This window comes from Andrographis paniculata, unplaced genomic scaffold (genome assembly GCF_009805555.1).
Source record: "Andrographis paniculata isolate CXL003 unplaced genomic scaffold, ASM980555v1 Contig60END, whole genome shotgun sequence".
NCBI classification, from domain to species: domain Eukaryota; kingdom Viridiplantae; phylum Streptophyta; class Magnoliopsida; order Lamiales; family Acanthaceae; genus Andrographis; species Andrographis paniculata.
The window spans coordinates 2,294,210-2,321,674 of record NW_026137596.1 but is presented as its reverse complement, the minus strand read 5'-3'; the positions used below and the strand labels follow the sequence as shown (position 1 = coordinate 2,321,674).

At 35.4% G+C, this 27,465-nt stretch overlaps 4 protein-coding genes across 7 annotated transcripts; 2 read left to right on the top strand and 2 right to left on the bottom strand.

Annotated features, from left to right (window-relative positions):
- The first annotated feature begins 1,621 nt into the window (after positions 1-1,621).
- LOC127259995 (auxin response factor 4) lies at positions 1,622-8,395 on the top strand. Of its 2 annotated transcripts, none has more exons than XM_051287616.1 (13): positions 1,622-2,297; positions 2,399-2,610; positions 2,687-2,743; positions 2,950-3,135; positions 3,280-3,364; positions 3,434-3,524; positions 4,301-4,465; positions 5,646-5,765; positions 5,842-5,917; positions 6,045-6,114; positions 6,298-7,031; positions 7,116-7,306; positions 7,979-8,395. In XM_051287616.1, the coding sequence occupies exons 1-13, from the start codon at positions 2,216-2,218 to the stop codon at positions 8,154-8,156; spliced, it is 2,247 nt and encodes a 748-aa protein (XP_051143573.1). In that variant the 5' UTR covers positions 1,622-2,215; the 3' UTR covers positions 8,157-8,395. The 2 variants fall into 2 exon arrangements, with proteins under 2 accessions (XP_051143573.1, XP_051143572.1); XM_051287615.1 differs by having other exon boundaries at positions 6,045-6,207.
- A 735-nt stretch (positions 8,396-9,130) lies between these two features.
- On the top strand, positions 9,131-13,130 carry LOC127259307 (uncharacterized). The gene is made up of 7 exons (XM_051286548.1): positions 9,131-9,416; positions 10,200-10,252; positions 10,340-11,259; positions 11,736-11,928; positions 12,032-12,211; positions 12,337-12,713; positions 12,796-13,130. Exons 1-7 carry the CDS (start codon positions 9,229-9,231, stop codon positions 12,934-12,936), a joined length of 2,052 nt encoding a protein of 683 aa, XP_051142505.1. The 5' UTR covers positions 9,131-9,228; the 3' UTR covers positions 12,937-13,130.
- A 1,026-nt stretch (positions 13,131-14,156) lies between these two features.
- Positions 14,157-24,078, bottom strand: LOC127259306 (E3 SUMO-protein ligase SIZ1-like). 3 transcript variants are annotated; one of them, XM_051286547.1, is made up of 18 exons: positions 23,827-24,078; positions 23,558-23,693; positions 22,686-22,766; positions 22,347-22,389; positions 21,394-21,466; positions 20,883-21,042; positions 20,573-20,706; positions 19,858-19,926; positions 19,316-19,403; positions 19,131-19,206; positions 18,860-18,933; positions 18,207-18,314; positions 17,411-17,572; positions 16,393-16,497; positions 16,106-16,186; positions 15,267-16,023; positions 14,811-15,152; positions 14,157-14,545 (listed from the first exon to the last, which is right to left on the bottom strand). In XM_051286547.1, the coding sequence occupies exons 2-18, from the start codon at positions 23,579-23,581 to the stop codon at positions 14,409-14,411; spliced, it is 2,514 nt and encodes an 837-aa protein (XP_051142504.1). In that variant the 5' UTR covers positions 23,582-23,693; positions 23,827-24,078; the 3' UTR covers positions 14,157-14,408. The 3 variants fall into 3 exon arrangements, with proteins under 3 accessions (XP_051142504.1, XP_051142503.1, XP_051142501.1); XM_051286546.1 differs by having other exon boundaries at positions 14,811-16,023; positions 21,394-21,460; positions 23,827-24,077; XM_051286544.1 differs by having other exon boundaries at positions 14,811-16,023; positions 23,827-24,076.
- Positions 24,079-25,545: 1,467 nt separating this feature from the next.
- Positions 25,546-26,571, bottom strand: LOC127259465 (uncharacterized). Its single transcript, XM_051286823.1, has 4 exons — positions 26,466-26,571; positions 25,987-26,338; positions 25,784-25,887; positions 25,546-25,695 (listed from the first exon to the last, which is right to left on the bottom strand). Exons 1-4 carry the CDS (start codon positions 26,529-26,531, stop codon positions 25,546-25,548), a joined length of 672 nt encoding a protein of 223 aa, XP_051142780.1. The 5' UTR covers positions 26,532-26,571.
- Between the last annotated feature and the right edge of the window lie 894 nt (positions 26,572-27,465).

Here is a 27,465-nt window from a genome sequence, read left to right as displayed (position 1 = left end):
ATGTGTACATATATTTTATTTTTATTAATATTTATAAGAAAATCGTGTTAGATAAAATTTATTGGGTGAACAAAATCTTCATTAAATAAATAGTATATATATATATATATTTATTTTTTTCTGTCAATAATATGAGCATTAATTGACATGTGACATCTAATGAACTTCTATTATTTAATTTGATAAAATAAATAAGATAGAAAGCTCTTCCCAAAAATAACATATAAGTTTCTTTAAAGTAATATGCCTTCTTGTCGTGTATCTATTTGGTAAAACATGTCTATACTATTTATATTTTATACTAACCATATTAATCAATTATTTCTTTATACCAAACTGATATAATATATAAATCAAATTCTGTACACGCTAAAGTAAAATAAATATTTTTATTTATCATATTATACAAAAACCAAACATTTCATTCAAAATAGCACACCATTTTATGTTAAGATTATTTTAATTTAATTTTTCACTATTTCTAAACTTTAAACCAAGTTTCCACAAAATTTTTCAAATATAAAATAAAATAAATATAGATTATTTTCCACTATTTCTAAATTTTCTTCACATAGAATTAACACCATAAATTTATAACTTTTATCTATATAGTTCTTGAATAAATATATATATAATTTCTTATCTTTTTCAAATTATTTCTATTATATAAAATTTCAATATTTACAGTGAATATGTATTTTAATCAAATATGTAGCATACTATAATCCAACTTATTATTATTCTACTAAAAAATAAAAATTTCAACTACAATTTAAAGCTTGTAACAAGTAACAAAAGAAACGCACCTATATTCTTGGTCAAACCTTTCATTATTATTATTACTATTATTTTTAATTTTTTTTAGATACCCCTCCAAATAATTCCCAAATCAGATATACCCAAAATTACCCATCAAATGCAGGAAGTAGTCCATTCATTTTTCCTTTTTTTTGTTTTTTAAAACAAAGTCCAAAATTGGTTGCGGTGAATGATGGGATGAGATGATTTGGTTGAAAGTTGAGTAAGATTGCAGTGATCAAATAAAGCAACAATATTGAACAAAAAGATGTTATTTTAGTAAGTGACACATCAAATCCAAACCCTCTATCCTATCCTCTATTATTATTATTATTATTATTATTATTATTATTGTTGTTGTTGTTGTGGATGAGCTGAGCTGTCCACAAATGCTTCAATCTAATTTCATTTTCTGTCTGCTATGGCTCCTGTTTGTATTCTTTCAATCAACACACAAAAAAGTAAAATTTACCAAAAAAATAATAATACTACTTCACAATAAATAAAACTGTATTCCAACACAAAGAAGATATTTCTTCAGGTTAGTTTGTATTTGTCCCCTGTTTCCAATTATTTTATTACTTAAAATGCATTTCTAAATTATTTTATTGGCTAAACTAAAATACATCTGTCTCTGTTATGTCCCCTTTAAGAAAAAGGGTATTTCAAGAATTTTAAAATTATATATATATATATATAAGAACACTAATCAAGAAAAATATATAAATATATATATTTTTTGCTGGGGCTGAAAAATGGTAAAAGCTAATGCAAAGCAAAAATGAAGCAAAGGGGAAAGAGAAAAGAGAGTGGGTGTGGGGCAGAGCTATGGCTGTGGGTTCTGTACTGTCTTAACTTGTTCCCTCCAAATAACACACACTCATCTCTTTCTATCTCTCTCTTCGTCTCTGTTCTTGATTCTCACTCATTAGATAGATACATACACACTCGTATGTATGTTGAAAAACAGTCAAAAGGGGCATTCCCACATTGGCTTCTTTTGCCTTTTGTATTGCCAAGCAATTGTCCATGTCTGCTGCGGCTGCTCCCCCTTCACGGAGCTCAGAAATGGGGGAGGAATCATACTTTGAATTTCTAGTTATTATTTGATTGATGCCCCTCTTTCTCTTTCTATCTCATCTTTTTACAAAATTAGGGAACTGCCATTGATTTGCTCTCTCTTTTTTCTCTTTGTATTCCTACAAGCAACTATGATGTCTGTTGGTATTGGGGTTCTTGTAAAAGCCCCTTTTGTCTTCCTGTCCAAAAGGGCTACCTAGTTTTTAATCACTCGCTTCATTAATTTCCTATCAAATGCCTTTTGCCTCTTTGCCCTTTCTTCGTGTAATGTTGCCTCTGCTGCTACACTGAATTCCAGTAGCCTAGGAGAAAATTTCGCAATTAATTGGAGGATTTCATGGAAATCGACCTGAATCATGATTTGGGTGAGGAGGAGAAGGCTGCATGTGTAGATGGAGAGGAATCTGAGAAAGGGGAAGGTAATAAGAAATTCCCGGGGTTCTCTTTTTTTTTTGTACAGTCTTTCAATTTCCCAAAATCTCTAAAGAATTTTTTGTTTTTTGGGGTTCTTCTTGTACAGCGTCTCCTCCTCAATCCTCCATGTATTTGGAGCTCTGGCATGCCTGTTCAGGTCCTCTCACAAGCCTACCCAAGAAGGGGAATGTAGTTGTTTACTTTCCTCAAGGTCACATGGAACAGGCTGCCTCTGCCTCACCTTTTCCACCCATGGAGATGCCTACTTTGGATCTCCCTCCCCAGATCTTTTGCAGGGTTTTGGATGTTAAGCTACTTGTATGTATATCAGTGCTGAATATGTACATTTAGTTTGTTCTTGATTTTCTATCGAATTATTAATTTTTTGATACAGGCTAGCAAGGAAAATGATGAGGTGTATACTCAGCTGCATCTCCTTCCTTTGCCAGAGGTATTATTCTGTTGATTTGAACACTTTCTTGGTTGTGTGTTTGATCTTGAAAATCTTGTTTGTTGATTTTGCAATTTCTGCAACTACAGACGCCTTTTTTTTATAGCCAATTTTCAGTAGTTGTGTCCTCCAATATAGTTTTGATCTTGTGGAAACTCACAAGACTTGCCATTCCAGTTATGGACTATGTTGAAGTATTTGTGCAGTTGGTAGGGGTGAAATTGGAAGGCAAGGAGAATGAAAATTCGGGTTTCTCCGAGGACAGGAATGGTGTGGTGCCTGCGAAATCGACTTCCCATATGTTCTGCAAAACGCTTACTGCTTCTGATACCAGTACTCATGGGGGGTTCTCTGTTCCTCGAAGAGCTGCTGAAGATTGCTTCCCACCTTTGGTGAGAGTCCACTTTGATCTCCATCACTTACTCGATGTAATAAGTTTACGAGGAGATGTGTTCAATTATCTTTACTTATGTTTTAATTCATTTTAGCTGTATTGGGAATTGTTGTTTGGAATTAATTTGCAAATTTGGTTGCAGGATTATAAAGAACAAAGGCCTTCCCAGGAGCTTATAGCAAAAGACCTTCATGGAGTCGAGTGGAAATTCAGGCACATTTACAGAGGTGGAAATTTCGATTCTTTATTGATTTTAAATGGTGTATTTATGCTGATTGAGAAACTCTTCCATGTAGGCCAGCCAAGGAGGCATTTGCTTACTACAGGATGGAGCATTTTCGTCAGCCAAAAGAATCTTGTATCGGGTGATGCTGTTCTGTTTCTGAGGTGCCTTTTCATCTGAACTTGAACTATGCTATTCAAGAACTGTGTAGGAAAGAAGCCTTGTTTCATATGGACCTTTGAGTTATCTGAGTAAATAGAAATTATATAGACACAATACAAGCCTTTTATTGTGCAAGCATGAATTCCGGGTACAAGTTCTTCGTGAATATGTTGTTGGCTTCAATTAGGGAGCAGCTTCTGTATTACAGAAATACATACATAGTTACACACATACTTATGTACACATACACATTCCTGCACATATATATCCACAAACATGCGTTAATCATCACTGAATTTGCATTGCGAAACATGAAAATTGTGGGCATTATATAACTTCAAAAGTGTTCTTAAAAATATTATGCCTGGGTAATCTGGCTAAGTTTAATGAGTTCATTTTCAAATCACAACTTATAATGTCTTGTGCAAGTTCTTATGCCTATTTCAGTATTGTGTTTGGCGATATGTTGCATTGCTGATTCGATCCGAATTTTCATATTAGAAAAGCACTGAATATTTTGTAGAATGAATATTACATTCAAACTACCTAAACTTATGTAATTCAAATTTGATGCTCACCCTTGATTATGTACCCGATTCACAGACACTATGCATCCTTTTTTTTTTCCTAGCAAATAAATTAAGAAAACATAACTGTCTCGAGCAACCACAAGAAAATATCCAACCGGACCTCATCATTCCTTCTGTAAAAATATAGTTTCACCTGTTTTTTCTATTGCTAGAAATTCTTCTTTAAATCATGCTATCTGATATTGAAGGGGAGAAGGAGGTGATCTGCATCTGGGGATTAGAAGAGCTGCTCGGCCAATAAATGGTCTTCCTGATTCAATCATTAAAAATCAGAGCTCTTATCCTAACGTACTCGCTCCAGTAGCGAATGCTTTGTCAACACATAGCCCATTTTCTGCATTCTACAGCCCAAGGTACTCTTTGATGGCCTCGATCTTATATCCAGCTGCAAAAAACTTAAATTAGGAATAGGAAAAGATAGAATGACATTTCTTCTTCGGGTTTTGATTAATATGGTTGAAGATGTGGTAATACTTTGATTATTGCTTGATATAAATTTTGCATTGAAACACGTTGAGAATGTTTGTTTGACGATGACGAAACTACCTGACTTAATACTCAAATATCTGGATTCAGCTCTTTTGATTTTTGTGATCTTGGAGAGTGAAATCATTCAAGAGAATGCATGCTTGTTAAGGATTTTCTCAAAAGATTCTGGTATTTCTGTTGTTGATTCTATGATAGCAAAAATGTGAAAGTTTAGATAAATTTGTGTTGTCTTATGTGGGATAAAAAGTTCACCATAATGTTCTTGATGGAACGTTAGTCTATCCCTTATTTGGACCAATTCTCAGCATGTTTTTGTTAATCAATACCGAAATGTGTATGACTTAGACCTGTTATATGAATAATAAACTTGTTATAGAAGTACTTTTGATGTGGCGGAAATGAAAAGACAACTCGTCACCATGGGATTATAGGGCATGACACTATTGATACATATGGTCTCTTACATCCAAGATTAAATAATAATAATAATAATAAATTAGAAGTCAGAATCAAGTAAAAAGGCAGTGTCCCCTAATGGGGCAGGTGTTTGATTGAGGCCAAACAGGCTTTGAGATTCAATGATCTCGAGGATGACTTGTGGGTTTGCTTCTTGTATAAACATTCTTGAAAATGATGATCTATTTTCCGTTCAAAGTTTGTTTGCAAATGGTATATGACACATGTGCTGCCTAAACCGATCAATGGGATGTATGGTTTTATGATGGTTATCTATATTATGAAGTCCTGGATGAAATTTAGCATGTTTTTGCCGAAAAAGAATATTTATCTTGTGTTGAAATAGATGTGAGTATTTGTGATTACCAATTTCATGTACAACCAAAAGGTTTCATGTGCTCTGGTTGGGGAAAATGAAATGATTTGTAAACAGGTTGCTAGAACCGTAGGCAACCCCAAACATGAATGTATCGTGATATTAATACATGTTTTCTTTTTATTTTCTCGTGTTCTCGTTTATCCTGATGTACATGATTTTATGCTACACTTCTTGGTTGGATTACCTATTTTGTAGCACTTCTGTTGCAGAGAGGGTCACAATGATTTTATTGTACCCTACGAGAAATACGACAAGTGTATGGCTAGTCATATACCTGCTGGTACAAGATTCAAAATGAGATTTGATTTTGACGACTCTCCGGAAAGAAGGTGAACCCGTAAACCAACTAGAATACCCGTAAATTGAGATGCATCTCGATGAATTTAATCAAATTTGCTTTTGCAGGTTGAGTGGAGTGGTGACTGGAGTCAGCGATATCGATCCCTACAGATGGCCAAACTCAAAATGGAGATGCCTAATGGTTAAATGATCATCTCAAACATAATATCGAATACTATAATTTATCTTCAATTAATATTAAGTACTTCTGAGTTTCGACACGGGTTCCTTTCTTGACTAACACAGTTGCATCTGATGCATCCCGACAGGTCCGTTGGGACGAAGATATTATGAATAATCACCGAGAACGTGTTTCTCCATGGGACATTGATTTCTCAGGTAATTATACGCCTCTCAGCGTTCAGTCCTCACCTAGAATGAAGAAACTGAGGTCGAGTCTGCAAGTGACCTCACTTGGCAACCCGATTACCGGTGCTTATCTTTCCATTCAATAAAAACTATAAAATGTTCGAATGATTAATGATTTTGCAACATACGTCTAATTCTTCCGATTTGTACCAGGAAGGGGTGCTCTTTTCGACTTTGAGGAATCCATGAGATCCTCCAAGGTCTTGCAAGGTCAAGAAAATGTAGGTTTAGTATCACCTCTCTACAGAAGTGATCGGGTGACCGGCCACCTCGATTTCGAAAAGCCGAATTCTGCGCCAAACAGTATGGAAAAGATCAAATACGGCGAGTTTATAAGAAGCCACGCGCCCACCACTTTCACAGGCTATTTGGAATCCAATTGGTTTCCTAAGGTCTTGCAAGGTCAAGAAATTTGCTCGTTGAGGTCTCTAGCTGGAAAAGCTGATCCGAACTTCGGGCTGGCGTGGTCGAAACCCGAACTCGGTTATAATGTTTATAACAACCCACATCAAAGACCGGTGTCAACCCCGTCACCAAGCTTCTATCCACTAGCTTCCGAAGGTGCGAGAAACATTACTATTCCTCACAAGGGAATATTCCGAGCCGGTGCCGCACAAGGGCCTCTCGTGTTTTCAAGCTTTCCGTCTTATCCGACTGGAAATCATGTTTTGTCGGGGGCTACAGCGGATATGAGTCGAGCGGCAAATATGGTGAACGAACCGATAGCAATGGAGAACTCGTTGACACCCCAAACATCGGTGCTTCATTTTAAAAGCGACGATGATTCGAAAGAGAAGGCGCCGACGTGTAAATTATTTGGAATTTCGTTGATGGACGATCCGGGTGTGCTTGCATTGCAGGGTTTGGGTAAGAGGAGCTGTACAAAGGTGAGATTGCGATTTTTCGGGAGAATGAACATGAAAGATTGTGTATGTAAGTTGGGTGTATGATTCTCGACTCTTTTTTTGTAGGTTCACAAACAAGGCAGCCTGGTTGGACGAGCCATCGATCTGTCGAGGCTGCACGGGTACGACGACCTGTTGGGTGAGCTCGAGAGGCTGTTTAGCATGGAAGGTCTTTTGCGGGACCCGAACTATGGATGGCGCATATTGTACACTGATAGCGAGAGCGACATGATGGTGGTTGGCGACGATCCCTGGCGGTAAGTCCCTTTCGTTTTTTTTGAATGGTTTATGTGTTGAAGGGACAAATCAGCATTTGCCTAAGTCAGTACATATAAAAACAAGCGTCAACTACTTTTCATTTTTAGTTTTTTCAAACTTCTTATTTCTTTTTTTAAGAAGTAAATTTCGACTTAATATCAAAATATTCCTATTTTTTACTTCTATACATTATTTTTAAGAGTAAAATAAATACTCTTCTCGTTCCAAAAACAATAGTCTCATTTTCCTATTTTCGTTCGTCTTAAAACATAAGTCTTATTTCCATTTTTGGTAACTAGTTTTTCACCTTTTTACAAAACTATTTCCATTTTTTCACAACATAAAGTAGAGGATATTTTGGTACTATCAATATTATACTATTATTTTTAATTTCCGTGCTTATTCCAAATATCCATATTGTTTTAAAACAAAGGTAGTATTACATTACTTTATTACATTGCATATGTATAGAATATTAATTTATCTTAATTCATATGTACAAACAAACATGAAGTTTACTACAGGGCGGAGGGAGTATGATGTTAATATAAATTGTGTATTATCTGTTTTCATATTGTGTGTTGTCAGCATAGAAATAGCCGTTTCAGTTCTCAAATTAAATGAGAGGGAATGGTAGTTTAATTCGGTTGGGTTTGAATTGAATTTTGCAGCGACTTTGTCGACGTGGTAACAAAGATCCACATATACACGCAAGAGGAAGTCGAGAAATTGAGCCTGGGGATGAATAGCGACGACACGAAGAGCTGTTTGGAGGAGGCGCCGCCTGCGCCGGATGCCTCATCTGTAGGACAGCCGGAGGATTCATCTCCGACTAGAGGTGGGATGTAAGGATTATTTATGGTAATGAAATAAAATCAGTTATGTTTAAGTTTGTGACTGCAATTTGCTTTATATTATTCCTATTACTATTATGATCAGATCACTCCTGCTTTTAAGACTGTACTACGTATGTATGTGTATGTAAGAGTTGGACTTCTTTTGTATAGATTATGTGATCTTTTTGCTGGCTAGCATTGTTATTTTTATGTACTTTTTGTATTTAATATATTGTTTGTGTTATTTTGTGATTTTATTAGTTTATTTATTTATTTATTCTTTTAATATTGTTTTGGATTAAAATAGTTATATCGTGTATGATTTGATTATATACATATATATATATATATATACATATACACTACGTAAGTGTCTATTCCACTTAATTGACTGAATTTAATAGTTTGCAAATTAGATTCGACAAGATAAATTATATTAAGACAAACTAGATGTGACAGATTTAGGTAGGTTTGAATGCGTTGTTTGAACGCATGATCTCATAAGTTTATCCACATATCAGTTTTATTTTTCAACAATAAGCATGTATTTAGGATTTGTTTGGTTTGTGTTTAATTTAAGTTTTTTTTAAAAAATAATATATTAATATGATATTTTATAAGAAAGTTTTTTTTTTTTTTTTTAAATTGAAAATTGCTCTGTTAAATAATAGTACTCTCTCAGTCCAGCACCCTCGTTTGTTTTTTTTTTTTTTTTTTTCATTCGCATGGTGTAATACAAAAGTATATAAAAGTAATGACATTTGTATAGTATATTATAAGTTGAAAAGATATTTATTACGATAGGACGAAAATGAAAAATGGTAACCTTTCAATAACACGGAGGGAGTAGTAAAAAAAAATGCAAATTCAAATCAAATAAATTTTGAATTTTGTTCCTTTCGCACATTCGACCCGAAAAGCTGCCTATTCGGGTCGGATCTGGACCGGATTATAAAAGCATCTCGTTTGGGCGGTCTAGAAGGAAAGGACGAACGGTAAAGCTACAGTTCAAACTCCAAAACCCTATCGATGGGAGGATTTCAAATTTTGGAACCCTAACAAGATTTCATCACAGAAAATAAGTGATGGATCGAAGCGGGGGACTGCAGCAGACGGCCACCGAATCGCGGCCGTCGAAGTTCGCTGTGTACCAGAATCCGGCCCTGTCCGCGGCCCTAACTTCGAACAGCCTCCGTCCCTCAGCCGTCACGTTCCTTTACATACTCTCGGTGTTCTCAGCTTCTGCCATCGCTCTTCTTATCTCTCTGAACGGGTACATTTTTGCTGTTCTATGTTGTTTCGCTTCCTGTTTTTAACGTTTTTAGTTGCATATTGCTAAATGTAATAGGTTTTCAGTTGGTTCATGTTTCTCAATTATGTGGTTTTTCATCACTTTTTGTCTTGGAAACAAACAAATTGGTTTTTAAGTGTATCTATTTAGAGCTCTTACTCATGTTTGCTTGAGAATTTTGGCCGTAAAACGATGATCATTGCCTTGCGAATGACAGGAGGATAACATGGGGCTAAATAACAAATTAAACCATATAAAACCTGAGGTGTTGAAAATCACCTTGAGAAACCACAGGGAAACTCCAGCATATGTTCCACAACAGCGCAGTTTACCTCTTCACATGGATTCCGTGGTGTAATTCCTTTTTAAGGCAATTTTTGAAAGAAAACGTCATAGGTTCTTACGATAGGCACGTACAGTTTGGAGAATATGGGCTCTCCAAATAATTTTATAAATAATGAGATTTAGTCATCTCATGGATGGGATAGAGCAAGCTTTAAAAATTCGTCTGTGGGATAGTAGACAACATCAGTGGTGTTATTTAGTGATTATTTACATATTAATTCTGAATGCTGTATGGGTAATGAGATTTTGCAATTTACCACTTACCATGCTATGCTAGCTAGTGTATTTTTGTTTTGTGTTGAGTTTGAATTGTATAGATAATGTTGTTAATTATTGGCCTGTTTTTTTGTGTGATTTTGTGATGAGGTCTTTTATGCAGATATTAGTAATTAGCTGATCCTTCTCTCTATATTATTATAGGGAACATACAGGTGTTGATTTTGGAGTTGGTTTTCTCTCTCAAGATGTTGCTTGTAAGTGATGTTACAGTTCATTTTGGAATGTTTAGACCTGTTAATTTTGTTCGAGATTATAACATTTGATTCTTGATAATATGCCAGGCTTGTTTTACAAGGTGACGGCGACCACTGCATGTATGATTTTACTTGGAAGTTTTTTCGCCTTTATGAAAGCTGTGTCACAGTGGAGAAACAGAAATGGCCTGGATGTGGTTGTTTCATCTCCTTCCAAAGGTACGAAGGAGATGAAACGCCTTACAAACCGGCAATTGGGTCTTCTGGGATTAAGATCAAAACTTGAAGTGGATTCTCAAGAGTCTTCGAAGAAACCTCCTAAGTCAAAAACTAACTCACCTTCTCTATCAAATCCCCTTGTCCCGCTTCATGAGTCAGTGACAGGTTCAAATCTATTATCTCGAAAGAGTGGTGGAAAATCGAGCAGTGGTGGTGGGAACAAGATGCATGGCTTTAGCACACCATCCAAATCTCCACCTTCTCCATCTATGTACCTTGTTCCAACTGCCTCAATGCTTTCTCCGATTCCATCTTCGTCCCTGCAGGCATCTCCTGCTTCGGATCAGGTCGTTACAACCCCTTGGACAAATAGGCGTCGTACTTTTCATAAAGGCATAGCTACAGAGGAAGATCTTGAAAGTTTTCTAGCTGATGTAGATGAGAAAATAGCCGAAACAGCAAGTAAATTGGGTACTCCAAGTAGCACAAATGGATTTGGTATATCAACCACTCCAAACACAATCACCAGTTCTGTCAGCACACCGGGAACTAGAAGTACACCCTTAAGGCCTGTCAGGATGTCTCCTGGTTCCCAGAAGTTCACAACTCCTCCAAAGAAAGGTGAGGGAGATCTTCCGTCGCCAATGTCCATGGAAGAGTCTATCGAAGCTTTTGATAGGTTGGGTATCTATCCACATATTGAGCAATGGCGTGACAGCCTCAGGCAGTGGTTTTCTGCTATTGTGCTTAATCCTCTTCTTGATAAAATTGAAACCAGCCACCTGAAGGTGAGTTATCTTATTACTTCTTACCTGCATAAATTTATGTTATATAGCTAAACATGGTTTTGATAACTCCAGTTAAGAGATGTAATTTCCTGTGGTGGTCTTGTTTTATCACTGCTTTTTTTTTTAAAAAAAAGAAAAAAGACAATGTTCTCCACAATTAGAGACTCATTGAAAATTCAAAACTTTCCAGATTTCATTTTGGCCATGTCAAAACAATTAATATATGTGTGTGTACATCTTTTATGTTTAGTGTTGTACCATGTCAAACCGTTGCTTGAAAGTTTCCTCGTAAATAATTCAATTTATGTCTTGAACAGAACGTGGTTGGGTGAATATCTACTAACATATGTATATATATATATAATTTATGCATGGTGCCATAGGGATATTTTTTGTACTTTTGAAACCATGTTATTGACAGTGCATCTTTTATTTCCAAAAATGCCCTTAATTTATCAATTTCCGCGTACTTTCAGGTAATTGAGGCTGCTGCTAAACTTAACATCCAAATCACCATTAGTCAAGTTGGAAGTGACACTTCAAATACACCAACTGCTGCTAATGTTTCTCCAATTGACAGAACTGATGATTGGAAGCCGGCATTTGCAGTAGATGAAGATGGACTTCTCCATCACCTATTTGCTACCCTTGTTCAAGCTCTCGATGCTTGTATGTACCACAGTGCATTCAAATATTTGATGACTTATTGGGCATTTTTTTCCTTTTCTCTAGATAACTTCTCATGGTTACTATTGTTCTTTTTCATCTCTAGCAAAGTTGTCTACCAACAGTTTCCAGCAATCCCATCAGCAGGCTACTCCTCTTCTGCAAGAGTGCATAGATGCCATTACCGAACACCAAAGGCTGCATGCTTTAATGAAAGGAGAGTGGGGTAAAGGTTTACTGCCACAAAATAGCGTCCCAGCCGACTATACTGTCCAGAGAATTCGCAGTAAGTGTCTTAAATATACTCTGATGTTAAACTGAGTGATGATGAACTTGATCGATCTTGGTCCTTTTTTTTTTTCCTGTAACCACTCTAATTTAATATTTCATGGACTTGCCCAAAATCTGTAGAGCTTGCGGAAGGAACATGCTTAAAGAACTATGAATATCTGGGGAATGGCGAGGTCTACGACAAAGTGAATAAGAAATGGACTCTTGAACGGCCCACAGATTCTCATCTACTTCTATACCTGTTTTGTGCTTACTTGGAATACCCAAAATGGATGCTGCATGGTGATCCGACAAGTTATGCTGGAGCACAGGCAAGCAAGAACCCTCTGTTTTTGGGTGTTCTTCCTCCTAAAGAAAGGTTTCCTGAAAAGTACGTAGCTATTATATCGGGAGTTCCCTCTGTGCTGCATCCCGGGGCTTGTATTTTAGCCGTGGGAAAGCAAGGCCCCCCTGTATTTGCCTTGTATTGGGACAAGAAGCCCCAGGGCTGTCTCCAAGTAAGTTATACTATGACATTTAATATATATATATATGTGTGTGTATGTATGCATGTGTGTCTGAACTTTGAATTGCTTGCAGGGAAGAACGGCACTGTGGGATTCACTATTGCTTTTGTGCTACAAGATTAGGATCAGTTACGATGGCATTGTTAGAGGAATGCACCTTGGTTCGTCGGCACTTGGAATTCTTCCAGTTCTTGAACCAGAAATGGATGATTGATTTATTGCTGCAAGCTCAATAAGAATTGCTTTGCTTAGCCAAAATCAGATCCATCCATTTGGTAACATATATTCTTTCTCGGTGGGTTATTCTTTAGATCTTTTATTCAGGTGCTGCTGATATGCTAAATGATTTCTGTATGTTCTTGTTGACGTTTAGTTTACGCCCCAAGGGAAGGAGGATTTTGATGGAAATGCAAGTTTTGTTAGAATTTACAATACTAGCTTTTCATTGCAATATTATTCATAATTTTAAAAATAAAAAATTGCCCTTATATTAACAACTTGAGTAAGACCAGTACAAGAGTTCTTTAATTGATTTAAAAATTTATAAGCATATATGTGGGCCATGCATGCAGGCCCGGCCCAATCCTTTGCTGAAACCTTTAATTCAAGGAGTACAGTGATGTACAGCTTAGAAGGCCCAAGCCCGCAAAGAAGTAGCACCGGCCCATTATAGTTAAACAGGCTTGAGCTCGATAATCGGCCTGTATGGCTTTCATATGGGCCGACAAATAGAATCAATCCAATGAGATACAATCGGATCGATTTTGGGCCTATGAGTTATAGTCGGCCCAATACAGACCTGGGCCCGGCTACACCAGAACTGTATATGGGCCTTCTCATGAGCTAAAATTAGCCCAATAATGGCTCGAACCAGCTACACTAATAAAACAGGCCTATTCTAATCTCTTTTTAAAGACTTTATTGGCCCAAAAGGTAGTGGTTCTATCTATCTACACAATAAAAGATAGATACCCAATAATTAATAAATCAGCACATATGGCTACTACACTACAGTAATGAGTAACGGAGGATCATGTGCTGACCTCAGCATATAATATAACTGCATGCATCATATGCGTATTTGATTGGATGAACATCGATCCGCAGCCCAAACACAAACTAAAATATCATAATCATCATCATATAGTTAACTACATAAATGACGTCCAAAACATGTAAAATAGTTTACCAAGTTGGTCAAGATAGGTATATCATCATCATCTACTACACATATGAATGCCATTTACAAGCTTCATTCTTCCTCCCTTTCGTTTTTTTGTTTTCTCCTTTAAGAGTCGAGAATAAGGTGAGAGAGACTGGCAAACACACCCTAAGCCTCCTATAGAATTCTCTACAATAATAATAATAATAATAATAATAATAATAATAATAATAATCTAGGAGGGAGGGAGGGAGGGATGTGAGACATCATAATTAGTTCAACCCCCTCTTGTTTTTCTATTACCATATTACCAGTAATGAGAGACACTGTCAAAAATTAAAAACATACAAGCAAGACAAGAACACTATATATATATATATATATCATAATTGCCCACCATACAAAACCAACTTACAGCGAGTACAGAGGATAAGTTACCTGATAACCACTTCTCCACTGCTGGACTCGTTAAGTGTCTCTATGCACTTCCTCAACAGACACAACCACTGCGCCCCCGCAAGAGTTTACTCAGATTCAGAATCAATAGACAGGTATAATCTTGGTCTTACAGACCGCCTTTGGCGAGGGAATGAAAAAGGCCCATCTGATGTTTCCCTACTCCGAGCCTTCTTATTCTCATTCGCACCAGGTAAGAATGCGGCTGCCAATAACAAAATTTCAAATATAACAAAATGGTGCAAATAATAAGTTTATTGGGGAGTTACTTGCAGCTGAAACTTTCATACAACAAGTTCATCGTTAAACTCAACACAAAAGATTTTTAGGAGCCTAATGCATGATGGGAAGTATGGGGATTATGTAAGCCTCTGAATATTATATTGTTTTTTAAGATCTAACCTATTTGTATTCAATCACAAAAACACAAAATCAAACTGCAATGAAAGAGAGAGGGAGGTTCATGTTACCTTGATCTGCTGGCGAATCCAGGTCATCATCTACTGACGGTAACTCATGGCCTGAAACCAATTCATTTGGGGCGCTGGATCCACCTTGGCCACCTCCACCATCTCCTAGCCTGAGAGAAATCCAATCTTCGGTATGAATACCATTTGACATTTCCGGTTGGTCTCTCAAATCAGATTGAGAAGGCAGTACATCGGACGGCCTTGTGGGTAGAAATATTTGGAGGGAGGGGTCGTTGCCTGTGTACGCCAAACTATTATCCACTAAACCATCATTCATGTTGGAATGTTGATCAATCAGCTCAGGAGCATGCATGGCAGATCCCATGGGAATGTCTGCAGTTGCTGTAAGGCCATTTACAGACGATGAACAATTGAGTGTGGTATGCGGCATGCCAAATAAAGGATCGGGGACATCTGCATCAGAACCAAATAACTGAAAACTGGAAACTCCCTGACCTCCGGAAGGTGATGGCCACATATTACTCCCAAAATCATCGTCATTTGTGCTGTAGAGATCGAGGAATGAATTTCCACCATTCGGTAGGGGAGGGTTTTCAAAATAAGGATCAGACATCCCAGGAAGCAGAGGAGCTGAATATCGAACCCCGCCAGCATCTGACCCATTGTTCGGGAAAGCTGTACCAGATGACATAATGGGGTCAATTTCGTCATCCGAGTCACTGAGGACAATCAATTCAGCATCAGCAGCAGGAGCTGCAGCAGTATCAAATGCTGGAGCAGTTGGATTAGCATTTAGGGATATTGAATCATATTCTAAATCATTTATGATTGGGAAGTCGCGGTTTCCTCCACCACCCTGATTCACACTAGCATCTTCACCATCTCTGCCACTAGCAGTGGCACTGCTGCTCATTGGAATTATATTGTGGCCATTATTCTCAAGATCTTCTTGAAATATATTGGCGGGTGAGATTCCACGCAGATCATTGGGTTTATTAAATTCCCAGCAACCATTTTGATTTTTCCTGATTCCTAATTTTAGAGCAGCATGGCTATTTGAACAAGCTTCTTGTTTTGCTGATATTTCTGGTTTGGGCTTTGATTCCCAATCTACAGATGGACATATCGTACCATCAGGGAAATGCCAGAGCCCAAGCTCCCCCAGACCTTTACGATCGCCCTCTGACTTAGCACGCCATGAGCCATCAGGCTTTACCTCAATCTCTGCTACTTCTTCTCCAAATTTCCGCAACTTCAAGGAAAACAATACAACATGAAAGTTTCAAAATTCAAGACTGCAGAAACTACTGCTTCATATATAATGGAGACAATACCTTCAATGCTATCTGATTGAAATATGGATCTATAATGATTTTCTCCCAGGAATAGTTCTTCAAACAAATAGGACATTGCCACTATATCCACAGAAAACAAAGAATCCAATCAATCATGTAAGAATTCGCTAAATATAAGCCACCTCAAACTAAAAAACATTCTAGCAGGTAGGGAAAACATAAAATTAAGGCATTAAACAAGAAAAGACACAATTATGAAAGATGCCAGAGAAAATTAATTGTGAGAGCAACAGACAACAAACCAACATGGCATGAAATTTACTTGCCTTCCTAGTTCGTTGGTTAATTTCAACAAACACTTCGAGGTCAAAACAACCCATGTGCGCACAGGGCTTAAATCTTCCCGCCACCTTCATTCTTAAACCACTCATCTGAAGTAATCAAGCATATCAATACAGGTAATTCAGTTCAAGATACATAAGGCAAACTTCGCAGAATGCGTAGGGCAAGGAAATCCCTGAATCTAGCATGTTAAAGATAATTAATTAGTGGGTTTTAAATTAAAACCATTATAGAATTCTATGCACAGTCCATACAGAAAATCATAATCAAGCAACATTATTGTAAATAGAATATCCAGAATTCTGAGTCACTCGTTTGAAATCAAAGAGAACCATCACAGTAAATATGTTATTTTGTTATAATAAACAGAGTGTGGATGTGGTTCCATTTTTTGGAAAACTAATTTTCCAGGTATGCTTGATTAGTGTTTTAGCCTCTTAGGAATTTTAATCCCTTTCCTTGAACAGATTATTTTATCTCATATATATATATATATAATATATTGCATAAAACATCACCAAATGTGATTGAACAATTCGTGACAGCAATCCTCATGGGGAAAAAAAAGAGAGGGAGAGAGACAGAGAGCAGCAGAACCCAACATTTAGTGCTTCTACGACAGACTAGATAGGAGACTCAAAAATCTTAAAACATATCTACATATAGGATGAAGTCATTCAACTTGAAATAAGCATGCTACAAAATATAAGCAAGAATATACATAAATGTGTTTGTTTGAAAGATTTTACAAAAATTTTACTATTTACCAAATCTTTTCCTCCAAAAAACATCAAATAGAACACCTATTTTTCATTTTCTATACTATACTAAAAATCAATTTTTTTTAATTCAAAACATCACATCAATGCCTATTTATGTTACAACATACAACTATTCTAATTCAAAATTTTTACTATTCAAACCCCAAACCCAAAATCAAACAAACACACCCAAAGTGAAATTATGGCCAGCAGTTGACGTGGAAATATAGAAACTACTTACAGGACAACGGAGGTTGACAGGAATGGAATCAGAAACGACTTCAATCTCACTATCACTATCAGCATTTTCTGTGTCAGCCCCACCACCAACACATCTACGCACACGAGCAAGTGCATCCTCAAAAACCTCACCATCAGACTCCTTTGGAATCATGCTGAGAATCTGGCCAAAGAATTGTCTAAGTACAACGTCCTCCTTGCCAACAACCAATATAGAAAAAAGAGGGTGGCATTGCTAACTAAATCCTAATATCAGAGATATTATCACTATTCACATGGGTTTTCAAACAAGTTTTGGCACCATTCATAAAAAAATTCGGTTATCTAAAATATATCACATCAAGTACCTATGTCTTGTTTAAAACAATACATAAAAAAACTACTTTCTAACAAAACATCATATTAAAATACCTCCTTTTAAACTCCAAAACATATCTAAACACAACCCATGTTTTAGGGAGCAGTGAGGATAAAATTCCTCATCTTCACAGAAGTCAGTTCGAGCACAAGTTTCCTCCAAGTCGAATGGGAAACATGCAATCCAACATACAACTAATAGATGAATGTTTGATATAGTTCAATAGCTGTCCAAAGGCCCGATTCAAATGATATTATTCAGTACTTTTGGATATCAAGGAACAGTTGACAGGTCATATTTTATAGAACCGCATCATTCATTGTGACAAAAGTGAAAAAGTTCATATTAGAGATGATTGTCAAAGAAACAATCTCCTACTGCCCACATTCCCACAGTACCTACATATTTAGCTAGAGAAAATACTGGAGGACCAGCTCACCTGATGCACAGTACGCCGCCTTACAATTCTGACACCAACACAAAATATGCGAGCATCACATCCAGTCAAGGAAACCTTATTAATCCCATCTCTAGTGAACGGTGTGATCTGGCAAAAACACAAGGTATGCTAAGTAAAAAAACTGAAAATAGAGAAGCCACAACAAAATCCAGTTGAAGCGATTGAAAAATTAAATTATCGTAGATGTCTGTCTCCCTAGATAGAAAGCAAAATCTATCATCAAAGGGACATATTGGTTAAATTAGGGGAGAGGGGGGGGGGGGTGTGGAAATTATGGCTAAAGGTAGGAAAAAATCAGTCTGTGATAAGTTCTGAGATAGAATTGTATCATCCAAAGTGATCCTCAAGGATCAACGATCTAAATTAGGTATCAACTTCATCCTTTATTTTCATGACCTTCAAAATCAGGATAATATAATAAGTGTAGTAGATGGGCCAAAAATAAGAAAAGAGTTGTTGGCAGTAGTTTAAATTGCGTATTATTATAATGCCGTTTAAACATTTACTTAATCTAAAGATTTCACATTGTTCTAATTCTTAAATAAAATGGGATGGTGAATGCAGTGGGCAATAAGTTAGTTCCATAGTCAAAGTGATTTTCAAGCGACTTAATTCAGAGAGAAAGAACGTACAATAGGCCCATCATCTCGACCATTAAATCCAAGCAACTGAGATCCAGGTCTGTTTATTGCCCTCACTGGTGCACCTGTTGTTCAATGTGAAATTTTGATTTGTGAATAGAACAACACATGTTAATATTTCTCCTTTGCACATGATGAGTACAGTTGACAAAGTGCAACTTGCCAAGGTCAGGACTAAAAGATAGCAATTACAAATGGGATCCTGGTACTGTGGAAATAGAAAGCTAGCATTGACATTGAAGAATATCTAAGAAGAGGTTACCATTGACTTGGAGATCTGCATACTGGGGCCACTGCATCCTAAATGTCACCTTGTCATTAACTAACATGCACCAAACCTAATCATCATAGCACATCCTTTACAATCAAGAAAGAAATCAAGCATATCCAAATGAAGACAAAATTTTGTGACATTGCCAGTATTAGTATTACTATCTCCTCACTAACCTGAACATCATAGTCTTGTTTAGACAATAATTCCTTATCTGATCTTGATAGTTGAAATGTCCTCTCAATACTTAGGCCAGGATTAGAGCTGGAACGACAAAAATGAGCAAATTAGGCCATATGATAAGAACGCCAAACAAGCAATCATCCAGTTCATAACAATTGAAAATATATGAAAGAAGAACTGATCATTTCTTCTGGTTTAGTTATTACATTCGACTTCTCAACCAATTGAAAATATATGAAAGAAGAACTGATCATTTCTTCTGGTTTAGTTATTACATTCGACTTCTCAACCAATTCACGTAGACCAAAAAGGTGCCAACAGAAAATTAATTTGCAGCCACAGCACTTGCTGCCAGAAGGAAAAGAACTTAAACCCAGCCTCAGCCCAGGTTAAAAAAGTACCAACTATGAGTCATTTAAGTTGCAACAATTGTCACAAAGCCATAAAGGTCAATAATAAACATCCTGAAAATATAAAGGAATAAAACATAATATTACAATCTGAAACTTCTGGGAAGGGATATAACACATCTTACCCATCTGCAGGAACATTAGTAATATTCAACTTCACGGGATAGAGTTGATGTGCAATGGTATCCCAAAATCTGCACAGTCCAAAAATACATGCACAGCATCAAGCATCTAAAAGAGAATGACAGGTGCTATAAATGAATAAAAACTATCAAGTGTATAGGTCCTCAAAATGCACTATATATGTGTATTCTTTCTTAAGCTCTTCTGCAAAAGGACTTCTATATGCTGTACAATTAACAACTGTTTGTCTAATGATACAATACTGTATTTAATGAATAATAACAAATCAGTATTATCCGAATAAAAAAGGCAGCAAACCCAACATTTTTTAGCCTAACCATAAGACCATGCTTGCACTTCACTTTCATTATCAGACAATACAACAAACTAAATTGGTTGGAAGGCGAAACAGATAAAGAAGTAACTTTAAATCCTGTAACTACTCAGTCTTACTAAAGGTTAACAGGTGTACGAGCAACCAATATAAAATGCTCCATTCAAAACTTAGGAAAATAACAATCAAAAGGGCTGTTTCACATATTCCTTAGGCTGCATTTATGTGTCTAAATAATGGAACAAGCAAAAGAAAGACCAGATAGGATGAGAAGAAAGGTATGGTATGTTTGTAGTAAACAAGAAAATTTGAAAAACAGCAGCAATGAGAAGATCTGAAGTAAATGATAATACATAAAAGGTAAAAGAAATTTTGAGACTTACGGATCAGCTCGACTCAGTCTACAAATTTCACAATAAAAAATGTCTGGCGGGTTAGGTACAATATCCTCTGTGGGTTTCTCAGGAATCAGTACACAAGGTATATGTTGCCAGGTATTGCACTTAGGGTCTTCACACTGCAGCAACATGTAGATCATTAATTGAATTAGAAATACTAACAAACAGAGCCAGGAACCAGTTAGAGAGCAGAAAATGTTAACAACTGGTTAAAAAACTACTCCTTTAAGATGAAGAAATAGATTTATCAAGAGTAGCATATATTAGATATTCAAATTCCCAACTGATGTATAACCTTTATCATTGAATCAGTTGGCAGTGTGCCTCCACAGAGACAGCGGATTTTATCTCTTTGACATGAATCTGCAGTTTCCTCATTAAGTTTGACATTAGTGCTGTCAGAGTCACCTTGTGATTTTGAAGCCAAATCAGCTGCTCCACTACCCTGCATTTTTCTGAACATGACAAAGGAGGCATAAGATTATGAAGTCCACAGACACCCCTAACCCCTCTCACAACCCCCACCAATAACTCTCTGAGATTTTTACCATTGCGTTCTTCTGTCCCTTCCAGAGCTTTCATTGTGAAATATTTCAATCATTTGTATTTTATGAAGGTTGGGAGTGAAGAAAATTAATCTTTTATTAGAAGATAATATGAGAAGTTCACGGGAGGCAAAATTGTTAATCATTAGCTAATATTGGGTTTACACATGGGCTAAATATTACAATAGCACAAAAAAAGGGGGTGGGGGGTGCCTAACCAATTTTTGATTGGGTTGAAATCCCAAACAGAAAGAAGAATACCTATATGTATCATCAACAATCTTTGCAACATCGTCCTTTCCAACAGCATTTTTCTTGACCCACAGCCCTGAAACTATGCGCAAAACAATTGCATCCATGTATGCCACGTAAGTTAACATTAAATTACAGGCACATGGGTTCATGACTCAGTCAATGTCAAAGTTCAAAAACCTTGGTTTCAGCCACAAGACACAGAAGTGCATATTCACACTATCAAACATGATTATTCATTGCTTACATAAATTAATCATTCATCTATTCTCGCTTTCAAACAATGAATAGTGCAAATGCTTTTTTACGTGAATGAATACAACAAAACTTCATACAATAGTTTGTTACGAGGCATGTTTCACAATATTCTCCTCACTGTGCACATTATGTTTAGCTTTCTCAAGGTTCCAGTTAGATTATGAAAGCTACAATGTGATGAGTTCACTGAAATTCTAAATACAATATGATCATGTAACAAAAAAAATATATCTTACACTCTAATTTCAAATATAATGCATGATGAATATGAAAAGCTTGCACTAATATATCAAACCAAGGAAAGAAAATCAGAGTACTCTGAAATACAAATAGGTCATGTGAGAATATCTTAGACTCTAATCTCAAATATCATACATAATGATGAATGTGAAAAGTTTGCACTTATCTATCAAACCAAAGAAAGAAATCAGAGTACTCTGAAGCTGTATATTAATGACTATGAATCTCAGATTGATATGCATGTTATTTGTGCACAGTTGTTCATGTGTGGGAGACAAGGAGGGAGAAAAGGATCAACCACCATGTTAATAGATAAATAGTCATACAGCACACCAAGACAACATAAACACTTCTTATTTTCCAAAAAAAACTGTGCAAGCATAATAAGAGGTTAACATTTGTGATTTCATTCAATGCTTTAGTTAACTTTTTTAAGCTACAAAAGTAAAGTCCTCTCCATTTACCTTGCTCATTGGAGAGAAGGGCTAGTATTCGATCAACAAGGTCCTGTTCCACGTCAAAACAGACAAACAAAGAAATATCATTTTACTGAAACAAACATCAGAGAAAAACAGCTCAAGGGTATATCATGTCAATCCAGTAACTTTACTTAGTCCACAGGTTGAGTAATGTAAGGTTAACTGCAGAATCAGGGATTGGATGAAGCCACATCCCAAATGGATGAATGGCTCTAGGTTACACAGGGCTGCATTGCGGCCATTCATAACCATGAACAAATATATCAATGAAATAGTATCAAATTGGTTTAGGAACTTGGGGCGATTCAAGGAACAGCAACAAACCTGCTTCTTTCCCTGCTTTGAAAGACCAAGATGGTTTAGTACCATCTTAAGCTCCCTTATTCTAAAATATGTCAATTTTTCCTGCAAGAAATAAATAAATAAGATCACTAAGATTTTGAGAGTACAAAGGCAGGACCATCCACCAGACTATTACCAAATGCTTTACACAAACAACAGCAGCTAGTCAGGAAAATGAACAAAAATGAGCTGGGAACTTAGAAAATTGAGGATAAAGAACCATTCAATTTGAGTATAAACTCGATATCTATTTATTAGAAATAATATAACTTCTTTTTCCATCAATTTCAATTATCTGTACTACAGATAAAACCTGTAGAAAAGGGTTTGATCCGGGTCATCATTGCCCACCAGACTTCCAGATAATGTTGGTATACAAATTTCAGCCACTATGTCATGAAACTTAAGTATGGCAGGCAAATAGCTACGATTCAAAATTCAGCTTTTCTAGTAACATTGTACTTGTACGATCATAGCACTGCAGTAAACATTGATCCCATCAACTTAAGGAACAGATAACACAAACAACAAGATCAACTCCAAATTGCAAAGCTCATCAATAAGCCAGCAATTTTCAACATTCAATTATAATGCTACAGAGCGTTCCCTGCTCAAACACCATTGATCAGCAAATATTTTCACCATGTTTCACAGCTAAACAGTAAGCCTCGCTCGTTCCAGCTTAACCACAATAAATTAGCATACTTGAACACTAACGATCAAAGCACTGCCCAACCATCGTTCACGAGTTGATGAACCAAAAATCGCCAAAAAGCCCTAATCTACAGATTGAAAGCACCGAATTCCACTCGAAACTAAAATAAAATAAAACCATAAACCAATATTATATCGACCTTGCAACTAGCCACCAAGTCCATCCTCCTCCACCCTAAAAGAATCACCCGCCACCGCAGACGCTGCCAATTGATCAGTCAAAACTTCCAGCCGTCAACGCCGCCCATGCACCCTCCGAAACAATCAACTCCTCCACTTCAAAAAAAATAAATAAATAAGGCAAAATAAAACAGAACATGATCATCCATCAAAATCTAAGCCAGACGCACCATCAATCGAACTCGGCAACTCAAAACCAGAAACAAAATCGCATGAAAATACAACTAACCGCAACAAAATCAGACATAAACCGCAGAGACGACGCCGCAACTCGGAGGGAAAAGAGCGAAACTGGAGGCGCCGGAATAAAATTAGGGTTTTGTTGAGTGAGTGGGAAACCAGAGGCCGCCTCGCCCTCGCAGTCGCAGCTCTGTCTACCTCGCCTTGCAGTTTAGCACTGGAAAATGCAGAGCCGGAGGAGGTAGCCATTGTCGGACGTATCGTCGTTTATTGAATTCAGTTTTTTCTCTCAAAACACGTCCGGGTTTTGATAGCCTGCGCTCGGCTCCACGTCGCTTCCGATTTGATTTCCCCTTTTATTTTTGGGATAAAAAAATAAAATAAAAAATGATTATCTTTCGTGGGAATAAAACTGTCAGATTGCGGAGTTGATTGGGTCTTTTTTTTATCCAAATTTCCGATTTTTTTTTTTATTTTTTATTTTATAAAATATTACTCCCTCGGTCTTTCCGATAGATAGAACTTTTTGTTAGAAACATTTATTTTAGGTAATATAGATTATTAAGTTATTAATAATAAGTTAAAATAATATTTTATTATTTTTTATGTGTAGTGTTGTTATATTTTAAATATTTTTACAATTATATCTCAGTAAAATATATGCAATATGGATATCGACAATAAAGTTTTATATAACACAAATGAATAAAAATATATATATATATTTATTTATTATTATCATAAATTAGTTTTATAAAAAATGAGGAATTTTAAAGATAGATAAAAATATTTGTTAATTGACGATAAATATAGAAATAAAAGGAGTTTTAATAAATTAATTGTAATATTATTGTATTATTTTTATATAAATATTGTTATTATTTTTAAAGTAAAAATTTGTATGTATGATTAAAATAAATTTAAAATAGGTATTAAAATTTTTAAATACTATAGTTCAATAAATATACTATTGACATTATTTTATAGTAAATAAATTTTATATAATACAAATAAATAAAAAACTATTTATTTATCTATAATAAACATAAATTAATTTTAAAAAATAAAATAATTTAAATATAGATTAAATAAATATGAATATAATATTTTATTGTGAATGGTAAAAGTTCAATAAAAATTTATTGATTTGAGAAAAGTTTGAATTTGATATTAAAATAATATTTGATCGAATGTTTTATAAAACAAAAGTTTATTTATTTGGAGAACATAAAATCTAAATAATAAAAAATTAGAGGTGTGTTTTGTTTATGGGTTTGGATTTCAATATTTGAATAATAAAAAATGGAATATAGAGTCTATTTGTTTGTGAATTTAAATTTTTGAATAATAAAAATTTAAATTTAAATAATTATTTGATGGTTTAAAATTTAGTTTTGAAGTATTAATATTTTAATGCAAATCTACTAATATTAAGCTATTATTCAAATCAAAATTTAAATAGCACAAACTATTGTGTATTTTAATTTCATTTTTTTAACAAATAAATAAAATAATAAAATAATAATAGTAGCAATAATAACATCCTTAGGTAATACAATAAGGACATTATATATATATATATATATTCATTCCAAAAAACTTATCGATAGGAAGGCCAAAAGATATGGGAATCTATGATTCCATCTACATACAAATTTTTACATATTTGAAGTTGCAAAAAGATAATCTAAAAATATTATTTAAATCAAAATTAAATTTATTAAATAATACAAACCTCAAAGTTCCTCAAAAAAAAAAAAAAAAAAAACTAATTACTAATCAGAGCAAACTCACGTGACATATTAGTGCATGGCATCACTTTTCCAATGTAACTCTTCAAGAGCTTCTTCGATTCTTCACGGTTTTTGAACCACAGAACACCTCTGTTCTCGTTACGCATCACTTCGATGCCCAAAATCTGAACAGGTAACATATATACAGATGAATTGCATAATTTAGATTGCATAGTTTGATTTGAGATGTTGAAATTGATGAAATTTTCAAACCTCGTGTTTGATTTTATAAAAGGCCTTGTAGTATAAATAGCTCTCATCCATCCATGGTAGCAAGTTATCAACCACAGTGCAACATAGATTTTTTTCAGTTTTATCTGCAATATCAGTGTATAAAAATTTATTTCATTGTTCACGACTAATGAAATTTGTTAATAAGGTAGTTCGTTAGAAAATCGAGGATTGATTGAACTAACCTGCAGATTTCAAGTTGTACGGTGCAGATCTGAAGATATAGACTCTGTAACTGCTGCAGAGATTCTCCCGCACTTTGGCCTGGTAATGGCTCTTCTCGCCGGCGGTATCCACTACCTCCATAGTTATGTAGTAGATAACTTTGGCGGAAGGTTGCAAGTTGAGGTTCACGATACTCACGAATTTCAACGGCAATCCGGTTTCACCTTCGGCTGCATTGTTGTGCTCCTCCACCGCAAACCTAGCCGCGCGCTCCGCCCTAACGTAATGCTCGCTGGCGGCGGAACATTCTCCGGCACGACGGATTGCTCCGACCATCGAAGAACCGTCTTTGCTCGGCGTCACATAGAATCCCTAATTCCACAGAAATCGTTAAAAAAAAAAAAAAAAAATCTAGAAGAAAACAGAGCACACACACACAAGAGAGAGAACACAAATTCTATTGCGAGAAAAAAAAAAAAAAGGAAAAAATCAATCAAACCTGGCTGTAGTTCAAGTCGTCCATGTATTCGGAGTAAGATGGGGCATCGAAACAGAGACCTTCCATTGCAGAAATAGATGGAATGAATTAACAATAGTAGTATTTTTCTGTAACTATGTGTGCCTCGTACGGCTGCTCTATTTATAGGGAGCAGCGTTGTACGGATAATTGATCCTTCTTTCTGTTATAAATCAATTAGATATTTTCATACCAAAATTATATATTGATTCCAAATAATCTCCATCCACGTATACAGATGTGTTTGGTTGAAGGATACGATTTTGAGTTTTGATATGATACCAATAAAAATAATAAACTTTGCTATTATATTTTGAATTTAAATTTAATATTTATTATAATGTATATATATATATATATAAATAAAAGTTAAATGCTTGATTTTATATTTGAAAAAATAGTAAAAATTATCTATGATGCATTTGTTTGGAGATTTATTTTTGTTTTGAGATTTAAATAATAAAAAATTGAATTTGAATAGTTGTATAATATGATAATATTTTTAATATAAAAATAATTTTTAATATAATATAAAAAATATATGTTTAAATTGATATTTTTTTCCTTTTAAAGTTGATAAATAATAAAAATTAAGTAGAATTCGTAAAAAAAAAAACATCCTAAACAAACACACATGTTTAAGCAATGTTGGAATAATATTGTTATCCTCGTCTCGAAACTCTTCGAATCAAAGAATTTTTACATGAACAAAGTCCAAATTTATTATAAAGAATCGAGATCTGATCAAACTGAAAAACTCCAAAGCTCGAGAGCTAATCCAAAAGCATAGTTCAACAAAATCGGGCTATGAAAAGCAAGGTCAAAACGAAAGCCCAACAACATCGAGCGAATATACAGCAACAACAGATGAAGACTCCGTAAGAGAATAAATTAATAGTGTGGAATAAACAGTTAGTTAAAATCTGAGACACGTCCAAAAATGTATTTGATTGTTTTTTCAAACTCTTATTGACATTATAAT